Source organism: Barbatula barbatula (genome assembly GCF_947034865.1).
Source record: "Barbatula barbatula genome assembly, chromosome: 11".
NCBI classification, from domain to species: domain Eukaryota; kingdom Metazoa; phylum Chordata; class Actinopteri; order Cypriniformes; family Nemacheilidae; genus Barbatula; species Barbatula barbatula.
This window is the reverse complement of record NC_136774.1, coordinates 22732835-22752205: the sequence shown is the minus strand read 5'-3', so window position 1 is coordinate 22752205 and position 19371 is coordinate 22732835. Positions and strand designations below refer to the sequence as shown.

The 19371-nt window shown below is 39.0% G+C and overlaps 2 protein-coding genes across 3 annotated transcripts in view; both read right to left on the bottom strand.

The window, feature by feature from the left end:
- igsf9b (immunoglobulin superfamily, member 9b) overlaps positions 1-5669 on the bottom strand; it is a 31636-nt gene extending 25967 nt beyond the window's left edge. Inside the window, exon 1 of the mRNA XM_079467827.1 lies at positions 5372-5669. The gene's annotated coding sequence lies outside the window, so the exon portion shown is untranslated. The remainder of the gene's footprint in view (positions 1-5371) is intronic.
- Positions 5670-10242: 4573 nt separating this feature from the next.
- tmem230b (transmembrane protein 230b) lies at positions 10243-12903 on the bottom strand. 2 transcript variants are annotated; one of them, XM_079467486.1, is made up of 4 exons: positions 12643-12903; positions 12412-12550; positions 11971-12096; positions 10243-11379 (listed from the first exon to the last, which is right to left on the bottom strand). In XM_079467486.1, the coding sequence occupies exons 2-4, from the start codon at positions 12508-12510 to the stop codon at positions 11239-11241; spliced, it is 366 nt and encodes a 121-aa protein (XP_079323612.1). In that variant the 5' UTR covers positions 12511-12550; positions 12643-12903; the 3' UTR covers positions 10243-11238. The 2 variants fall into 2 exon arrangements, with proteins under 2 accessions (XP_079323612.1, XP_079323613.1); XM_079467487.1 differs by having other exon boundaries at positions 10848-11379; positions 12412-12500; positions 12643-12870.
- Between the last annotated feature and the right edge of the window lie 6468 nt (positions 12904-19371).

Below are 19371 nucleotides of genomic sequence, written 5' to 3'. Positions count from 1 at the left end.
AGTTTGAATCACAGGTGCCTGACTATTACTGGAGCTAAAAAAGCCTTTAAAATGTCTCAAGATCTAGTTGTGTCCCAATGACATACTATACGCTACGCACTTAACCTATGCACTCAACCATCTAGTGAATGACTTTCAGAAGAGTAGTATCGTCCCAATTGGAATACTAAATGGTTTTATACTAACCGGAAGTGTGTGCGGTTTCCCAGACGATAGCAGAGAACGTCAATCTTACAGCACAATGAATGTCAATAGAGGCTATGGATGTGTCGTCACTTTACCACGTGAAAACATTCAGCAAAATTACAGCTTACAATATCAGGAAACACAATTCTGCGCAACATTTCGGTGTCCAGGAACACCTGATTCCTTTGTAGGTCATAGGGAAGTCGTAAGGATCCCCATCAAGTCCAGCTGCTTGTAATTTCAACCAATAATTGCATGTTTTAGTGCTTCTATTCTCTGCCATTTTGCTGTGTATTTTACTACTCAGGGGAACATGACCAGGCGCTAAAGGGGGCGTGTCCTGTTGTCAAAGGGGCGTATCCTGTAGCTAAAGGGTGTGTGTCCAGACACGTTCACGTCGGAAAGTAAGCAAAATAAGCAAAACTGCGACCGTTGAGTATGTGAAGTGTCCAGAGTTTCACACTTCATATTTTAGGTTGAATGAGTGCTTCATCCAGGTATTAAACTGCGCTTCTTTTTTGAGAAATTGAAATGTGAACGCACTACTCACACCATTTACAGTACAAAATAGTTTAGAATAGTGCATAAGTGCGCGATTTGGGTCGCACTTTATGACACAAAAATATTTCATGACTCACTCTGTTAAACTTAGAGGCAGCAACGGGATGAATAACAGGATAAATTGATGTTGGTTTTCCATTTGATGCATGCACAGATCACGGGAAAACCCCAAACCTTGACCTGAATAATAATCAAAATGTGTGGAACAACAAAAACAGTCCATCCAAAATGTAACTAAATGCTTAATGCTGAATATAAACTAATAAGAACATTTTCTCCAGGCATCCAACATTTTACGTGTTCTGCTGAGGTTCTCTCCTAATAAGCTTTTGCACAATCTTCAAAAGACAAAGTACCAGAAACAGATGCTTAAGACAGGTTATAAGGTGAAGAGAGGTCTCATGACCCACAGGTTCTTTAAGGCATGATCAAGACTCTGATCGTTGATCTAGGCTTTGACTGGCAAGGCCGCCCTACGCCACAAGTTACAGACACGTCGTCTTAGAGGAAAACAACTGTATTACCACTAACCGTCTCCTGCCAAGTTGCTAACCTGGTTAAGATCAGTACCATCTGTTACTGACCTAAATGTGCCCACTTGGACCAGCTTCAGGTGATAATGAGGGATCTCGGACACCATAGGAGATTCATGATCAGGTTTGGTTGTGCACAGTTGCGAATGGCATTTTAAACCAAAATGGAACTAAAACTAAACGCTAATAAGCGTTCTGATGTTATTAAAAATACCCCATTCTACACGAGTAAACGCTCAAGATCCATTCGGTTTGTCGTGTTTACAATCGAGTTAACACTGTGTGTTCATATAAGTAAGTACTTTGACTTAAGCTGTTTGCCGGGATCCATGCCATTTTGATCGCATTAAAGTCAACGTGCTCAGTTTGTGGCCTGTTACTCTTAGAGGCCGTCCAAACGGTGACATGTTTAGCTGTATACGTAAAGATTTTGTATCTTATTAGAGTCTCGTCTAGACACACGAGTCCCCGGCGCACAAGTCGTCTTCTCAGTTTTTAGTGTATCTCTGTGGCAGAATTACAGCGCCACATACTGATTTGGCATGTATACTACATCGTTTTGAGTTCACTGGTTTCGTATACGTGTTTCTTGAGACGACGACTTGTTTACAGAATTAAAAGGAAAAAATAATTGGAAAGGGAAAAGATCTGGTCTCATGTGCATGTGGTCTTATATACTCCAAGTGTTAATATGATGGCATTATTTATGAACGCGAGTCCCAGAATACTTTTTAGTATTGTTGGTGAACCAGGAGACTAACACAAGAGTTTGCAATGTCTTTGCCTGAAGACATGAAACAATAAAAAGCCAAGTTTTCTCATGCATTAAGGATATAACATTTGAACCCACACGGGATGGAACGATTCACCATGAGCCGGTTGAAAATCAATTATAATATGTGATGATTCAAGTCTGTAAATACGTTAAAAGAATCGTAGTAAATGTTTTGTACAGGGTCCAATACAGTTGTACAGTTTCTGCAAACCTGGTAAACGTGGATATGCTTATTCTTCTTAAAAAAGTAAAAGTTAGGAAAAGCACAGACCAAGTCTTAGTTTGTTTATGGATATATGTACATTAATATTTGATTTGATTTGGAATATAAAAGATTGGAGATAAAATATATTTGTATTCATTCTGTAAAAAAAAATTGTGAATAAAATCGGATCGCGAGATCAGAATCGTGAATTGCATCGCAATCTGAGTGAATCGTTAGATCCCTACATGCACCTCCCACTAATGCAACTTTTAAACACAGCTAATCGTATTCATTCATTCTCCAAAATACATTTGTATTTACGCATTTTAGCTGTGGCTTTTATCCCAAGCGCCTTACATTGCATTATACTATACATTTGCAATCCCTGTAATGCGGCGCAGCGCCATACTCTAACCACTGAGCAACAGAAAAGCTGTCGTGTAAACCATGTTGAACAATTTCAGCAAAAGTCTGAGAGATCAGGAGAGGTTTCTTACAAATTTATTGGAATTATCAGGAAGGTAACAACAACATAATATCGCCTCTGTATGCTCTGGAATTCAGAGGTACATGTGGTACACCTGCTCTTTACTGCGGTAACCTGTGCAGGCTGTAACTGAGAGACAGGCCGATAAGCAGCAATTTTATTCTACAGTTTATCCCAGAAGATCCAAACCGCCATAGGGTGTCAGCAAAGGCCAAGCAGAATGAGCCGGAAACCAACAGCCCCAACAAGTACCATCATTGTGGCTTTCTCTGAGTGTGTGCCATGGATGTAAATATATCACATATGAACGGATTTGTGCTACGGAATTCAACAACTACGCACATTTCAGTAAACCAATTTGAACCATTTGACAATAAGTGAGAGTAAAACCTGACATGGGTTTTGTTTATATGTAAAGGGTGATGCAATGTGCTGTAGTGTAAATGAAAGTCAACTGGAACAGCCGTCAAAGCAATTGTTCGAGCTTTGACGATGAGCACAGACAGTTCAGCGTCTCTATTGGATACTGGCGTGTCCTTCAGGCAACAATATCAAGCTACATTGAGTTCCTTGATTTTATCGAAACTCTGCATATTGAAATCACACACTACTGTATATGCTGGGAAAAACACCAACTCTCTGTCTAGGTAATAAGGTCATGAGATCTTTAGAAGCCCCGAGGATAAGTCTATCCTGATCATCCCAACGCAATCATGGGAAATGTAAGCTAGGAGAAACCAGGCTGAACATTAATAATAATGTAAACTGGCTAGTGCCTGCGTTCAGAGAGCTACAATCCAACCTTAATGCATAATGCATTAATCTTATCCATAATTTTAAGTATTTAAACCACGATTACAAAAACTAGTCAGATACATTATTCAAGTTTCCCAACTTCAGAAACACAATATAGGATTGCAGGATATCTGATGGGAATTCGTAACCATTTAGTCATTTAGCAGATGCTTTGGTCACACTTCAGTATGGGGGCAATTCTTGCTTTTTGCTACGACCTTTCCCCCAATAAACTCTTAATTTGATGCCTATTAAAGGTTAGTAAGGTAGTTGTTAGGTTTAGGGATGTATAGTATGGTCGTGCAGAATATGTGCTTTATTTACTATGCCAATGATATGCATGCTAATAACAACAATTTAATAATGAGAATTGCCTCCAAACTGAAGTGTTATCCAAAGCGACTTACAAGGTGGCTATTTCAAGGAGCATGGTACACAAATGTGCAATTGTTGGAAAAAAGCGATAATGAAACCCCTCTCCATAACCTGGCTTTTATATCATTAATATAATTCGAGTTATGTTATACAGGCCTGTGATCTGAGCCACGTTCATGCCTAAGGAAACCCCTTTAGAGAATGCAAACGAATACTGTGACAATTTCTGAATATAAACTCTGGGGATTGTTCAAATCCTCTACGTTACGTTTGAGCAAAACAACAAGTAAGGCCAATTAAGTGCCAAACAGAAGTCTTACATGAACATGTACGGTATGTCAAAGCTGTTGAGTTATGAAAAGCACATTGTGTGTGTACGCGGTTGGATTATAGAATGCATGACAAAACAGAACGACAACAATAAAAGACAAAAGACTGGAGACGTCTGCGACCGTATGATGTATCTGCGCTTCCTGTAGTGTGACCTTTGATCTCACAACAGCTGTGTGTGTATCACAACACGCTCTTTAATGTGGGTCAATAATACCTGCTTAAACACAGTTCAAGAACGCAAGACTGCGAGCAGAAGGCAGGACAGTAAAGCTGCGTTGACCCTCATCCGTGACTCCGTTCCAGGTTAAGCCATTCGTTTTGACATTGTTAGGCATGACCACAGAATACCACAAACTAATCCAGGCAGGACAGGTTAAACGGCTTTAAAATGAGCCAAACGCACGTGTTTGGCAAACAATAACCACGAAGACAACCCTTTAATTTCTTGTATAGTCCTGTATTTACATAGCTGGAGTCAAACCCACTCTTATCTGGAGTATTGCTTGCGTCGTCTCCTCTTTACAACCATAAATGTCCATCAAACACGGGGAACAAAGATTAAACACTATTTGGTATTGCATACCATGTCATTAAAAAACTAATATTGCAGAATGATATATTGCACTGAGGAAACCATTCCAATAGGAAACCATAATAAATAAATGATATATATAATGAGTGTATGCCACTTGAGACATCATCATATAAGTGTTGGTCGCAAAGTAATCATGTGATCTATACAATAAGTGTTCTGCTTTAAACAACCTTTAATGGGACTGAAGCAGGTGTGAGTGTTTGGTCATGTGTGTGAGCGGTAGAAACAGTGATGTTCAACACCTGCCTTTGAGATTAAATGCTATAAAGAACAACAGAAATATACAAGAATATACAAACAAAATAAAAAACGTGAAGGGTTTTACGCAACACACTACCACTTAATGTAAACAGAAACGATCAAAGCTCGTGACTGAACTGATTTATGAATTATGTATGTTGACAGAAAAACATCTGCTGGCACAACGACTGCAATATGGCTACTTGTATATGCATGCGAACACACATACACATAAACACATGCATGCATGCATACATTAAACACGTGTGTGCGTGCGTTCTGTTACCTTTCTGAGGTACTTGACTGGTGATAATAGTCACTCCATCGACGGGTTTGTTTTACCTCAAACTCCAGGAAGCAAAACAAATAAAACGAAAAAAAAGTAATCAAATACCTCAGAATCCACTCGAAGGAGGTGATGATAAAACCAAGTGTTTATGTGCGCGTCTCTTCACAAGAGTTTCGCTTCTTACGAATCCGGCGCGAGCTAAAACTTTGATCGGCTTCACGAGACACAACCTCACGAACACAAACACTGATCCCACGCGCTTCTTATCATATGAAACACACGTAATGTTCGTTAAACGCCGTTTGAGCTCCGCGTCGACGTGAAGATCCTCGTGCGCGCCGTTTCCCGCGGTCTCGTGCGCTTTAAATTTGCTCAGGGTTCAAGGTTTGAGTCCAGATACAACTTCTGCTGTTCATGACATCATCCATCAGCGTTAAACACAGAGAGAGAGACATTATACCACAACACACTCACTCACTCACTCACTCACTGAGGGACTCACACAGTAAACACACACACACACACACACACACACCCCTCTCTCTCTCCGTCTCTCTCTCTCCGTCTCTCTCTCTCCGTCTCTCTCTCTCCGTCTCTCTCTCTCCGTCTCTCTCTCTCTCCGTCTCTCTCTCTCTCCGTCTCTCTCTCTCTCCGTCTCTCTCTCTCTCCGTCTCTCTCTCTCTCCGTCTCTCTCTCTCTCCGTCTCTCTCTCTCTCCGTCTCTCTCTCTCTCCGTCTCTCTCTCTCTCCGTCTCTCTCTCTCTCCGTCTCTCTCTCTCTCCGTCTCTCTCTCTCTCCGTCTCTCTCTCTCCGTCTCTCAAGATTCAAGATTCAAAAAAGCTTTATTGGCATGATAAAAAAGTGTTTTACATTGCCAAAGCAGGAAGATTAAATATAAACATTCTGTATAAAATAAAATAAGAGTATCCTATATAAGAAACAATATGTACACATCAATACAGACATAAAAGTGCAAAGTATTGACAAAAGTTCTTAGTGAAAGTGACAGGATCCTGTCATAAGTGTCAGTTTGTGTGTGTTGTGTCAGTGTTGTGTGTGTTGTGTCAGTGTTGTGTGTGTTGTGTTGTGTGTGTTGTGTTGTGTCAGTGTTGTGTGTGTTGTGTCAGTGTTGTGTGTGTTGTGTTGTGTTGTGTTGTGTTGTGTGTTGTGTTGTGTTGTGTCAGTGTTGTGTGTGTTGTGTTGTGTGTGTGTTGTGTCTGTGTTGTGTCTGTGTTGTGTGTGTTGTGCTGGTTGTTGCTCATCTGTCGTGACAGGACTTGACGTATCTCGCCGCCAGGTTTGAGCTGATGGGCTTTTCTCCCAGTATGTATGAGATCTTGTCCTGTTGTTGTGTGTGTTGTGTCAGTGTTGTGTGTGTTGTGTCAGTGTTGTGTGTGTTGTGTCTGTGTTGTGTGTGTTGTGCTGGTTGTTGCTCATCTGTCGTGACAGGACTTGACGTATCTCGCCGCCAGGTTTGAGCTGATGGGCTTTTCTCCCAGTATGTATGAGATCTTGTCCTGTTGTTGTGTGTGTTGTGTCAGTGTTGTGTGTGTTGTGTCAGTGTTGTGTGTGTTGTGTCTGTGTTGTGTGTGTTGTGCTGGTTGTTGCTCTTCTGTCGTGACAGGACTTGACGTATCTGGCCGTCAGGTTTGAGCTGATGGGCTTTTCTCCCAGTATGTATGAGATCTTGTCCTGTTATAGAAACTGGTTGAAGTCTTTGTGGAAGTTTGTGAACTGGGGGAAGAATGTTTCTCTGATGTCCGTATAGTTTGGACACGAGGTTAAGAAGTGCAGCTCTGTTTCCACTTGTCTCTGTGTGCAGTGTGGACACAGTCGCTCTTCTCTTGGAGTCCATGTCTGTCTGTGTCGGCCCGTCTCCACAGTGAGCTTGTGTTCACGGAGTCTGTACATGGTCAACACTTTTCTAAGTTTAGGGTCTGATACGCTTTTGAGGTATTCTGCCGCTTTATATTCTCTGTTTAATGACCGATAGCATTCAAGTTTACTTTGCTGAGCTGTTGCTTCTGTCCAGTGTTTGAGATATTTTTCTTTTTGTGTTTTTATCATTTGGTTAATTCTGGCTGGAGTTTGGGGTTCAGTTGGACACGTTTGGGGTTTTAGAGTTAGTTCTGAGATCAGTTGGATGAGACAACTTTTCTCTGGGTTCAGCTCCTGATGACGTAAGGCTTTGTGATGGAGTGTTTCTGTATCGCTGTTCTTAAGGTGGTTATAGAATTTAATCGCTCTTTTTTGTATTTTAATTATTAGAGGATATAGTCCTAATTCTGCTCTGCAGGCGTTGTTTGGGGTTTTGCGTTGTACCCGTAGAATGTTTTTACACATTTCTGTTTGCAGAGTCTCAGTTGGGTGTTTGTCCCATTTGGTGAACTCTTGGTTGGTGAGGGGACCCCAAACCTCACATCCATAAAGTGCTATTGGTTCTATAACGGATTGGATTATTTTAAGCCAAATTCCAGCTGGGATGTGGATTTTTATATTCCTTTTGATAGCGTAAAAAGCTCTTCGTGCCTTGTCTCTCAGGTCGTTCACTGCCTTGTTTAAGTTTCCGGTGTTACTGATGTTTATACCGAGATATGTGTAGTTTTGGGTTTGCTCTAAAGGCACGTTGTTGAGTTTAAAGTTGTGATGTTGGTTTTGTCGACTATGCCTTTTCTGGAATATCATAACTTTGGTCTTTTTAAGGTTCACTGATAGCGCCCATGTTTGACAGAAAGTGTGCAGGATGTCTAGATGTTGCTGTAGACCCTCTTTTGTGGGTGACAGCAGCACCAGATCATCTGCAAACAGAAGGCATTTCACTTCAGTGTCTAGTAGGATGGGACCGGGTGCTGGTGACTGTTCTAAAGCTCGAGCTAATTCATTAATGTAGATGTTAAATAGAGTCGGACTCAGACTACAGCCCTGTCTTACTCCACGACTCTGGGAGAGGAAGTCTGTGTGCTTGTTGCCTATTTTAACTGCAAATTTGTTATCCGTGTACATTGATTTGATGATGTCGTAGGTTTTTCCTCCAATGCCGCATTGAATAAGCTGAAAGAAAAGCCCCTCATGCCAGATTGAGTCAAAAGCTTTTTTAAAGTCAACAAAGCATGAGAAGAGTTTTCCTTTATTTTGGTTAATTTCTTGGTCGATTAGAGTATGAAGGGTATAAATATGATCCGATGTGCGGTATTTTGGTTGGAAACCGATTTGGCATTTTCTCAGAATGTTTCTGTCATTTAGAAAGTTGGTGAGTCGGCTGTTTAGGATGTTACAGAAGAGTTTGCCTAAGTTGCTGTTTACGCATATTCCGCGGTAGTTATTTGGGTCGAATTTGTCTCCGCTTTTATGGATTGGGGTAATAAGACCTCGGTTCCAGATGCTGGGGAATATACCTGTATTAAGGATGGTGTTTTAACAGTTTGAGGATGGCAAGTTTGAATTTTTGGTCCGTGTTTTTAATCATCTCATTAAGAATGCCATCAATTCCGCTTGCTTTTCTGGATTTAAGTTTGCATATATTATCGCATAGTTCCTCTATTGTAATTTGGTAATCTAAAGGGTTTTGGTAATCTTTAATAGTTGATTCTAGGGTGCTTAGTTTGTCTTCAAGGGTAGTTTGTTTGTGGTTGTTGTTTATATTACTAAAGAGGTTAGAGAAGTGGTTTATCCATACATCTCTGTTCTGAATGGGTAGTTCTTCATGGTGAGATTTATTAAGTGCGTTCCAATGTTCCCAGAAGCGGTTAGTTTCTAGAGATTGTTCAATTGCTCTTAGCTGATTTTGTATATCTTGTTTCTTTTTTGTCCTTAGGGTGTCTTTATATTCTTTAAGTTTTTCATGGTAGAGTTGGCGTGTGTTTACATTATCCGCATCTCTGTGTTTCCGATTTGACAGAATTCGTACTTCTTTTTCTAAGGTTTTTACACTCATTGTCGAACCATTTCTCATTGGCAGGTCTCTTTTTTGTTTTCGTATTTGTTGATTTTAGGTTGGCTAGTGTTTGCAGATATTGTAAATATATTGTTAATTCTGTCTACTGCTAAGTTTACGCCTTCGTTATTGTGTGGAAATGGCGTATCTAGGAATTTATTAAGTAGGTTTTGAATTTTTGGTTCACATATTACGCTTTTGGTATATATCTTCACTATTTTGTTTCCATCTGTATGCGTGTTTAAGGCTATGGAGTTGAGTTTGATTTGGTGCCTCAGTGTTAGGTTTAGATCTGTTTTAGGTAAAGAGTAATTTTACTGTGGTCTGATAAGGGGGTTAGTGTGCTAACCGTAAACGCTCTGAGAGAATTTGGATTTAGATCGGTGATGAAGTAGTCTACTGAACTGTTACCCATCTTGGAACTATAAGTATACCTACCATATGAGTCTCCGCGCAGTCTGCCATTGACTATGTACAGACCCAGTGTACGACACAGATGGAGAAGTTGTAATCCGTTTTTGTTTGTAGTTTTGTCTCTCTCTCTCTCTCTCTCTCTCTCTCTCTCCGTCTCTCTCTCTTTCTCTCTCTCCGTCTCTCTCTCTCTCTCTCTCTCCGTCTCTCTCTCTCTCTCTCTCTCTCTCTCTCTCTCTCTCTCTCTCTCTCTCTCTCTCTCTCTCTCTGTCTCTCTCTCTCTCTCTCTCTCTCTCTCTCTCTCTCTCTCCTCTCTCTCTCTCTCTCTCCCTCTCTCTCTCTCTCTCTCTCTCTGTCTGTCTGTCTGTCTGTTTCTCTCTCTCTCTCTCTCTCTCTCTCTCTCTCTCTCTCTGTCTGTCTGTCTGTCTGTTTCTCTCTCTCTCTCTCTCTCTCTCTGTCTGTCTGTCTGTCTCTCTGTCTCTCTATAAGTTAAGGTTTGAAATAAAGTAATGCACAAGGTTGTTCAAGGTTCATTTATGAACGATTATTTTTACGTGCTACACTTGAAATGCATTTGAGTGTTATTTATTTTGTCTACAGACAAGACTTGGTCTTCTACGCACCCTCGTGTAAATTTTATACACGTATACACTTACTCTTACTAAGAAAGAGAATGTACATTTCAGTCCCGGGACATTGTTGTGTTTGTTTTCCTTAATTCTTCAAAATATCTAATTTTGTGTTAAACAGAACAAAAAAAACTACAATATTGTTTTCCTATGGTGTTGCATGATGTCCTAGAACTGAATATTTCTAACATTCAACAAAAAAATAAATGTATACAGGTTAAAAATAACCTGTTTACTACCCATCTTTAAGGTGTGATTTTTTGTGCGCCAATTCATTCATCGGCCACACGGGGACCACAGAACTCAAAAACACCTCAGACAGATTCACTATGATGTTTTCATCAGAGCCTTCCCTGCAGTGAGGAAATTCACATCATGGAAAATTATTAAGATCCAGTGGCACGACAACTAAACATCATACCCTGGGCTGCGATTGATTTAAGAAAATTACAAACATGTACCACTTCTGTTTTAGATTGAAAGAAACCACAGGGACGTTTGTGCCAAGTCTATTTGTTTTATAGTACTTTATTTATTTCTAGAGTTTGTTTTGAAGCATCAACATGTTCAGACTAATCCATAAAAAAAAGAAACCCAGGGATTTATAGCAGATTTCAACCTAGACCTGCAAATAAATTGCATTTCTGTTAAATATATCACAGAATACTAATATAGCAGTGAACTCTATAATATAATGAAGATTCATTCTCTCTGATATAAAATGCTTTTTATCACATGAATAATCATACTGCTTCATGAATGCAAACTACATTCTCAGTCTATGAAGTAGAAATAAAAAGTCATTTTAATTCAGCACACATCAGCAGGAGGCAGGTGCGTCCCACTGCATCTAAACCGAGCTCAAATCTGTGACACCGTGCCCCGCTGTCTTCAGTCATCAAAGTCTGGGATGTCATCGTAGGAGTAACCGCGGTAACCTTTGGAAGCGTAGTAGGCGATGCGCAGGTGGTAAAATCCAGGGAGGAAAACAAGGATTCCGATGATCAGGACGGGGATGGTGCGATCGCGATGCTGCGAGTTATAAGAAAGACACAAATGTGAAGTGAATGTGTAGCTGCTGGACAGATCATAAAAACAAACCTTTTCAATTTCCAACCTTTCCTTCTTCTTAATTCCAGAAATCAAACTCCATTAACATTCACAACACAACTCAAAATATCTATTTAAACAGAATTCCCGAGTTCCCATGTAGCTGAACACACATATCTAAGTAAATACAAATATCTCAAAATAAATGACTTGGTTGTGTTCTAGATGGAACAATACTCTTCCGTTGAACGCTATTTTTGGGACTTACTCAGGAAATAGGGCAGACTGAGGGGGTGGAGGCATCCTAAAAGCTCCGTTACTAAATCTGAACACCTTATGGGGATAAACCCATGCGTCAGGTGTGCGCCTGACATTTTAGGTGTTTGTAGTGCTTGTAAATGTACGTAAAACCAGCTGACAATGTAACCAGAAGTTTTTCTTTTTAAAATAGACTACAAGCACCTACTCTGGACTGTTTAAATAGAAATCACACCTCAAAAGACAGATACAGTGACATGATCTCAACAATATCAGATCATGAGAGGAAAACTTAAAACGTGGTGTGACACTCACATCGTTCACTTCAAAGTATCCTGCTAACAGGAGAGAGCCGATGATGATCAGTATGGTGCCGATGAGGAAGAGGCCTGTTGCCAGGGCGATTGCTTTATAAGGGACTTTAGGTGGACTCCTCTTAAACTGAGAAAAGAGAAATAGCATTGCACGAAATTAGTTACTGCGTGATTTAAGTGTGATATAGTTTAGACACACAGACGAGCAGACGGTCGTTTCAGAACTTATACGTGATTAGAGAAACACAAAGCAATGTGCACTAGAAAAACAGCTCCAAGTTTGATGTCAGACAGACAGACAAGCATACTAATGACTCTCTGAAATGGATTCATGTTCAAATAAATCACACTCAAGAGCAATAAAAGCCCCTCTCTCTCTCTCTCTCTCTCTCTCTCTCTCTCTCTCTCTCTCTCTCTCTCTCTCTCTCTCTCTCTCTCTCACCTGGAGATCAATGTATCCATCATCATCACTCGCCAGTTTGGAGTATCTCACCCCAGTGTTCGTCATGTTTCGAGGTGCCATCTTTCCTCCTGAGTTCATATTACAAGCACTTTTCAGACTAGTCACTAGTCTATAACATCTAGCCAGACACAGAAATAATATTACACTTTACAATTGTATGCGAAGGTATTATGAATCGGTTATCTTTAACTGTTTTGAATCCTCAATTACCTTAATTCTGAAGTAGCTGCGTCAAAAGCGTCAATTTCACACGACGTAGCAACAAGGAAATAGTTTAGTATGTGCCTTTCAAATCAACGAAATCCATCAAAACTAAACTATCATGTAACTGTCATCTTTCGACTGCATGTGACAGAAACAAACAACACTTTTGTTTACAACGCGAACGCTTCCGGGTTTGAAGTCGCGCACGCGCCTCTCCGCAGTCCTCCGACGTATCGCGCGCATGCGTTTTGATGACGTTTACGACACAACGCCACACGAGGGAGCTCCATAACAGAACACAGTGTACTCGTTAATTAAAATAGTGTGCGACTGATATCTATAATTTAACTAAAAATTGACAAACTCAGTTGGTCTGTTTACATGATAAATAAAGAACTTTGGGGTTCAGCGTTAGAGCAAGAGTCATCAAAACTGCGTAATAATAGGCCTATAAACAATTGATCGGTGATGCAATGAACATCACCAAATGGAAACTTCAGAAATTAGCAATGTAGCAATTTTAAAAACTTTAATATAACAATTAATTAGTATGAATGAGACTTCTACATGAAGAGTTTGGTTCCAAAATGAGATAAATATCAATTGTGTTTTTGAAAATCATGTTTTTATTTTGTTATCGGGTGTTTATTGTGTTAGTCAGCTGTATTTTTAGTTATCGTGGCTTAAATAAAAAACCAACCAACTTCTGTTTAATTGATATTCATTGGAATGCACAGTAAAAACTCGTAAAAGCGGAGTAATCTCATTTTGAAACCAAACTCTTAACACGCTCTTCTACATTTAGGACATAAGGGCGAGTTCAAATACAGAGTTAAAAAATAAGCTTTCTATGTGTAACTTCTGCTCAATATAATACTATCACGGAATATTAAAATATGTGATTGTTTACATATTTTTGATGATCAATGTCTTTATATTTAAATTTTTTTACCACCCAGTTACCACTTAAATATCCACTGTGGTTGTGTAAATATGCATTATATATGATCATGATGCAGAGTTGGGAATTAAAGTGGTTGCATTGCATTGCACATCACAACCTTTTGACACATACCCAAAAGTGCCAACCCAAATATGCGTGTAAAAAAGCAACAACATTGTATACTGTTCCCATGACACATTGTTTGCTTCTTATTCCAGTGGTTTCTGTCACTGAAATCATAAGACGGCTGGTTTGCTTTAACGGTGTTGTACAATGGCAGATTCATTTCTTTGTTTTCCTCATGCGTGTTTATCTGTGTTGAAGGTTACTTAGTGGGATTGAGAGAACGTAAAGAAATGACTCATTGTCGTCAGATTGAAGACCCGACATGAAGCTTGCAGGAAAAAATCAAATCGAGGGAACACCCCCTTCTAACAAGCTCCACCAATTAGCATAACTGCATACATCATATACACAATAGCATCATTTTTTAACGTATTAAATAAATCACCTCACTTCTAAAAACACATGAACACAAAGTCAAAGGATACACGACCCATGCTTTATTAAAAACAGATTGACAAGTATGGTGTGTGCCAACAATGTGTCTTCTGCTGTGATTTATCGACTGCCAACAGCACGAAGCTGTCAACGTTCAATTTTGTATGATAAACAATTTTGGTCAATTCATGACCAATGTCAAATCTGAGACCTGATGCAAACTTGTTTAGAACCGCTGACTGTGAGGGATGAAGTTTACCCCATAAAAATGTACAGATTTCAACCATTTGTTCTCTCAAGGATAAGGAGAGTTAATTCAAGGTCCTGCTCGACAGATCATTTCATAACACCTGACGTCAGCGATGAGTTTGGTAATAGCCTCACTCCACACTGGTACATTAGTGTTATTTACACCATCTCTCTGTCACCCCGACACGCTCCACTGCACCATGAGGCGGCAGAACGGGGGAAAAAGTTCACTTTCACAACAGAGGTCAATATATGGATTGTGATGGAGGTCGGTGGTCTTATTTTAAGACTGTGAAACAGAGGGCTGGAGGGTATCGATTTAGATGCTAAACCACTGATCCATCACATCTTTCACCGTGGGCGTTGTCTGTGCTCTGGGATTTTCAGTCGTGCCTGTTGTCTTGACCGCGTCTAACGCTTTGGTGAATGTTTGTGGGTAGTCAAAAGTAATCAGATAGGGATGAAATTAAGTGCCTAGATAAGTATTTTCTAACATGACATTTTTTCAGAGGTCATACAGAGGGCCCTCTGATAAGCATCAGTCACTTATCTCAGAAGTCGATTGAAAGAAAAGGGTCCAAATGATTTTTTGGCCGTTCACATCATCTACGTAATTAGCTTCATGATGTAGATGCCGGTGTGACGTTTACTTGATTTTCTTCTTACATGCTGCCGTCAGAGATCTCTGAAACACTTAATTTCTCGAGTACAAAATCATGTTTGATATGAATCTTAGACATTTTACAGCAGTACAATATACACAGTGCAAAGTAAAATACAAGTAAGATGATGAAAACAGTGATATTTTCAATATATTTATATACAGACAAGTATATAAGAAACGTATTTTAGCAAACATTGATGTGATGTCATCCTACCTCTTTTTCAGACACTGTAAAAATATCATTTATTTTTATTCAAATCAGCATTAAAAACATTAGAACAAGCATGGCCATCATGTTTAAATAAATATTTTAAAATGTATGTAATGTTTACTTTACAATAAATGAGATTTGTTATGGTATTGATTTGTGCTTAACTGTCAGGAAAAAATGTTATTTGGGATAAAATATGACGTGAACACGGCTTTGTGAGAGTGTTTGTATGTTTAATGCATATGAAAACAAAATAATAGTATTGGCTGTCATTATTTCCTATTGCGTTTTATAAAGTCACATCATCTCTTTCTGCACACGGCGTCCTCCATTTCATCAACGCAGGAAAATGAAAATAACCTTCAGTGTAAGTAATAGCTATTTGTGAGCGTTCAGCATTTTTTAGATTATATTTTCGTGCACTAGCGGCTGCAGGGTTGAGGTCACGATAATTTCATTCGGACGACTTTTATGCCATGTAACATAGAGAACGGCAAACGACTATTGCTTAATAGCCGAAGCATTATACAGTGGACTATTGTGCCATGTTACTGCGGTTAGACCTCTTCTGGTCTCCTCAACACCCTGTTTTTATGTGTGTGTGTTCAAGAATAAATGAGTCTATATGTCTGTGCGGTCTGCAATAAAAACAGCAGGAAAAAAGTTAATCCCATGCTCCATATAACTTTCCCCGCTGTGCTAAATAATTTATACAAGCCAAGAAACTGTCGTAATGCCACACACATACTGTATTGAATCTCTAATACTGCCCATCACTGCTGAGAATATAAGCCTGCCACCCTGACACATAGAGCGCCCCCTACAGGCATGACGCTTAGCGTCATAGTTGAACTACAGTAACCAGGTGACTTGGTTTTATTTAAGTGACATACATTGGGGCACACAGCTTATTTCATTAACTTCATTGGTCGGTGGAGGAAATCCAAATGGCTTCACGGAGATCGTAACAGAGGTTATGAAAGAAGCTTTAAGAAAGCTTTTAAATCTTATGTTCATGGCAGAAGACAGCGTCTCTTCACGTGACCGGATCTCAATGGTTTGTTTTGAAGATGCTGTCGACGTTCTCTGCACTGTCTACCCGGCAAAAATGATCCATTTCCATTTCGCTTTCCCTTGAAGATTTAGAGCAATGCGGCAAAAGCAGGTACAGGTTGGTTTGGCAAAGTGTTTTATAATTGCTGAGGCGCTTTCATTTTAAATGCTGTTTTTATGGGTTTGTCTAAAGGATTTGTCATCATTAGCAAGAGCAGTTTATAAAAGCATCGCAAGGTCATCACGCTGCTACTTTGATGTTTTCGGTTAAAGAACTAGATAGATACAAACACACGCACGTTCCCGCAGGGCGCTTAACAATAGGTCAGGGTTCTGTAGAACCCGTTCAGTAATTTAGTTTATTAAACAGCAATGAGTAGCTCTAGAGAAAACCGAAGGAGAATAAGGTGACGAGTTGGAAAGTCCCCAGGCGAGCTGTAAAAACAAAACCTGTTAAAAAGACGGCAGATGCACTGTAAAACATTATCCTGTAAAAAAACGGTAATCTACTGGCAGCTGTGGTTGCCAGCTTTGTACAGTTAAATAACAGCAGGTTACTGTTTTTTGAAATAACAGCATTATACTGTTTTATACAACTGTTATTTAGCAGCCTGATACTGTTTTAGGCACAGCATACTAATGTTATTTGGCAGCATATAGCTGTGAATTTACATACTAGTCACAACTTATTTTGATTGTAATACTATCATACCCTGCATTTTATATTTGTGAATAAAAAACAAATAAAGCCAACTTATGATTTTTCTATCCTCATGGTAAGTTAACAGGAATTTTTTACAGTGTGTGACGATATGAATTAACTGTAAAATAAAAAGTTTCCTGTAAAATTACATGTTTTCCCCTTTTTTCTTGTTGTCTTTTCCTGTCATTTTACCGCTTTTCAAAAATTCGTTAAAAAATCACATTCAAATTCAGTTTTTCAACATTATACGTTGCAAATCTGTCAAAAAACTTGTTTTTTTTTAAAGTGGGGAGAAAATACACTGATAAAATCTTTTCAATGTCATGATTGTTTCTCTGCACATGCTAGAAAAAACAGCTGGCTAAAATTATGGATTTAACTAATTTAACCAATAATTTGTCCATATTTTACCCAACCATGGGTTAAAACATTATTAGACTTCAGAATAGGAATACATCGAGAGCAAATGGAGATTCCAGTAATCTAACCAGTCTCTTCTGGAGTTTCAGAAGATCTCAGACTGTCTCAAAATGTGCTCAGATTTGCCAGATATAATCTCGGCGTGAAATTTGCCATAAAATTCATCCAAAACCGAATGATCTGAATTATGCACATAGTACTGTGGTATATGAGACCAGATTTATTGCACTTATGCTTTTTGTGGTCCTTGTGTTGTTCCAATTGTTTAGCTCATTTGTACGTCCCTTTGGATAAAAGCGTCTGCTAAATGACTTAATATATATTCCTGTACTGTATGTATAAATTGGCTATTATTTTTCTCCAAAGGAATTTTTCTATTATTCTGAAGCAATCTCTGAGGTGACAAATTGATGCTTAGAAACATAACAGAGAAGTCCATTAAAGGGGTATTTACACACACTGAATGAAATGAAATCACCGCAGGTGTTCCTAAACTGATGGTGTCAAAATAAATTCTGTCTGTGAGCATGGATGTAAACTAACGGTACTGTTTAGCGTGTTGACAAAATGTTTATAACCTTACATTTTTTTTTGATAAAAGCATCTGCCAATTGAATGAATGTAATGATGAGTGTAATTGTTAAAACAAACAGATATGGATGTGTAAATGAATGTAAATTGTAGAGGGCAAATAATTTGGATTTTTGTAAATTTGATGAGAAATGTTTGAGTTCATATTGAGATCTTCAATAATGTTGACTTTTGATTGCAGACTTGACAAATTCGATCTCAGACATTTGCGAGATTTCTGACTCTTTTTCTCGAGAGAAATATCTGAGACGCAGATGAGACTCAAGCAAACATTTCAATTTGCAAACATAATCTCAATAATAATTCCATTTTAAATATTATTGAGATTAAAGAGATTTCCTTTGTCATTTTTATGTGGGACACTTCCTTGGACACTATATCTTCCAAAGAGGACAGTTCTTTATAACATTCATTTTAAACACGTATCTAAACAAATGCCACACTCACTGTCTTTACACCAACCTGGCACAACTGCTTGATGTGATATCGACTTTAAAGTTCTTTTAAACCGTTTAGCACCTACATAACAGAGCTACAACCCGTCACGCTCTCTAAGATCTCAAAGCTCAGGACTTTTGATAACACCTAGAATAACTAAATCCACCAAAGGGGTTCGAGCTTTCCTGACACTATTCCAGGGTCAGACACACTCGCCCCGTTTAAATCTAGATTAAAGACACATCTGTTCTGCCAAGCATTCACTTAATGCAAAAATGCTTAATAAACCACCGGGAGACGGCTGACATTAGATATTATTTACTAGAATAAATTAGCTTGTTCTATAAACACCATGTACTGTGCTGTGTTTTACCTTTTGTGTGCTTTTCTGTTTTTCTTATTTTCTCCTGTAAAGCTGCTCTGGAACAATGCACATTGTGAAAAGCGCTGTATAAATAAAATTGAATTGAATTCCTTTAAAAGGTCATGAAACCCTCTCTTTCAGTTACAGTCGTTTTGCAAAATGCAACTAAAATGGCCGTAAATGCTGCGAGAAGAAGAGTGAGGGAGTGGGCAGGGCACTATTTTTCATTGTTTTATTATTGTCATTATTTTATGCCTGAATGCATCTATGTGTTCTGTGAGCACCTGTAAGAGCGTTGCTATGCAGCGTCTTTGAACTTCCATTGTCTGTTTTATCCGTGATACACCGGCCAGGTGTATTTATTAAAGCACAGTACGCTAGCTCATGTAAAACTCCTGCCCAAACTCACAGAGTTCACTGACATTATTATTTATGAATTTCAAAGCTAAACTGTGACTTTGTTTTGTTCAGTCAACTCAACTATAATGCATTTGCACGTTATTTTCTCAATTTAAAGTCATTCATTTTAGCAAAACGATAAACGCACACTGCACCATGAATAAAAGAATCGCTCTGTAGGATTGCAATAAAAGCTGTG

Bases quoted from the DNA above. Each gene is read 5' to 3' on its own strand.
- tmem230b (XM_079467486.1), bottom strand. From the start codon at position 12,510: ATGAACTCAGGAGGAAAGATGGCACCTCGAAACATGACGAACACTGGG. The intron at 12,097-12,411 runs GTGAGAGAGAGA...CTCTTTTCTCAG, and splicing joins ATGGATACATTGATCTCCAG to TTTAAGAGGAGTCCACCTAA. The intron at 11,380-11,970 runs GTGAGTGTCACA...TATAACTCGCAG, and splicing joins GATACTTTGAAGTGAACGAT to CATCGCGATCGCACCATCCC.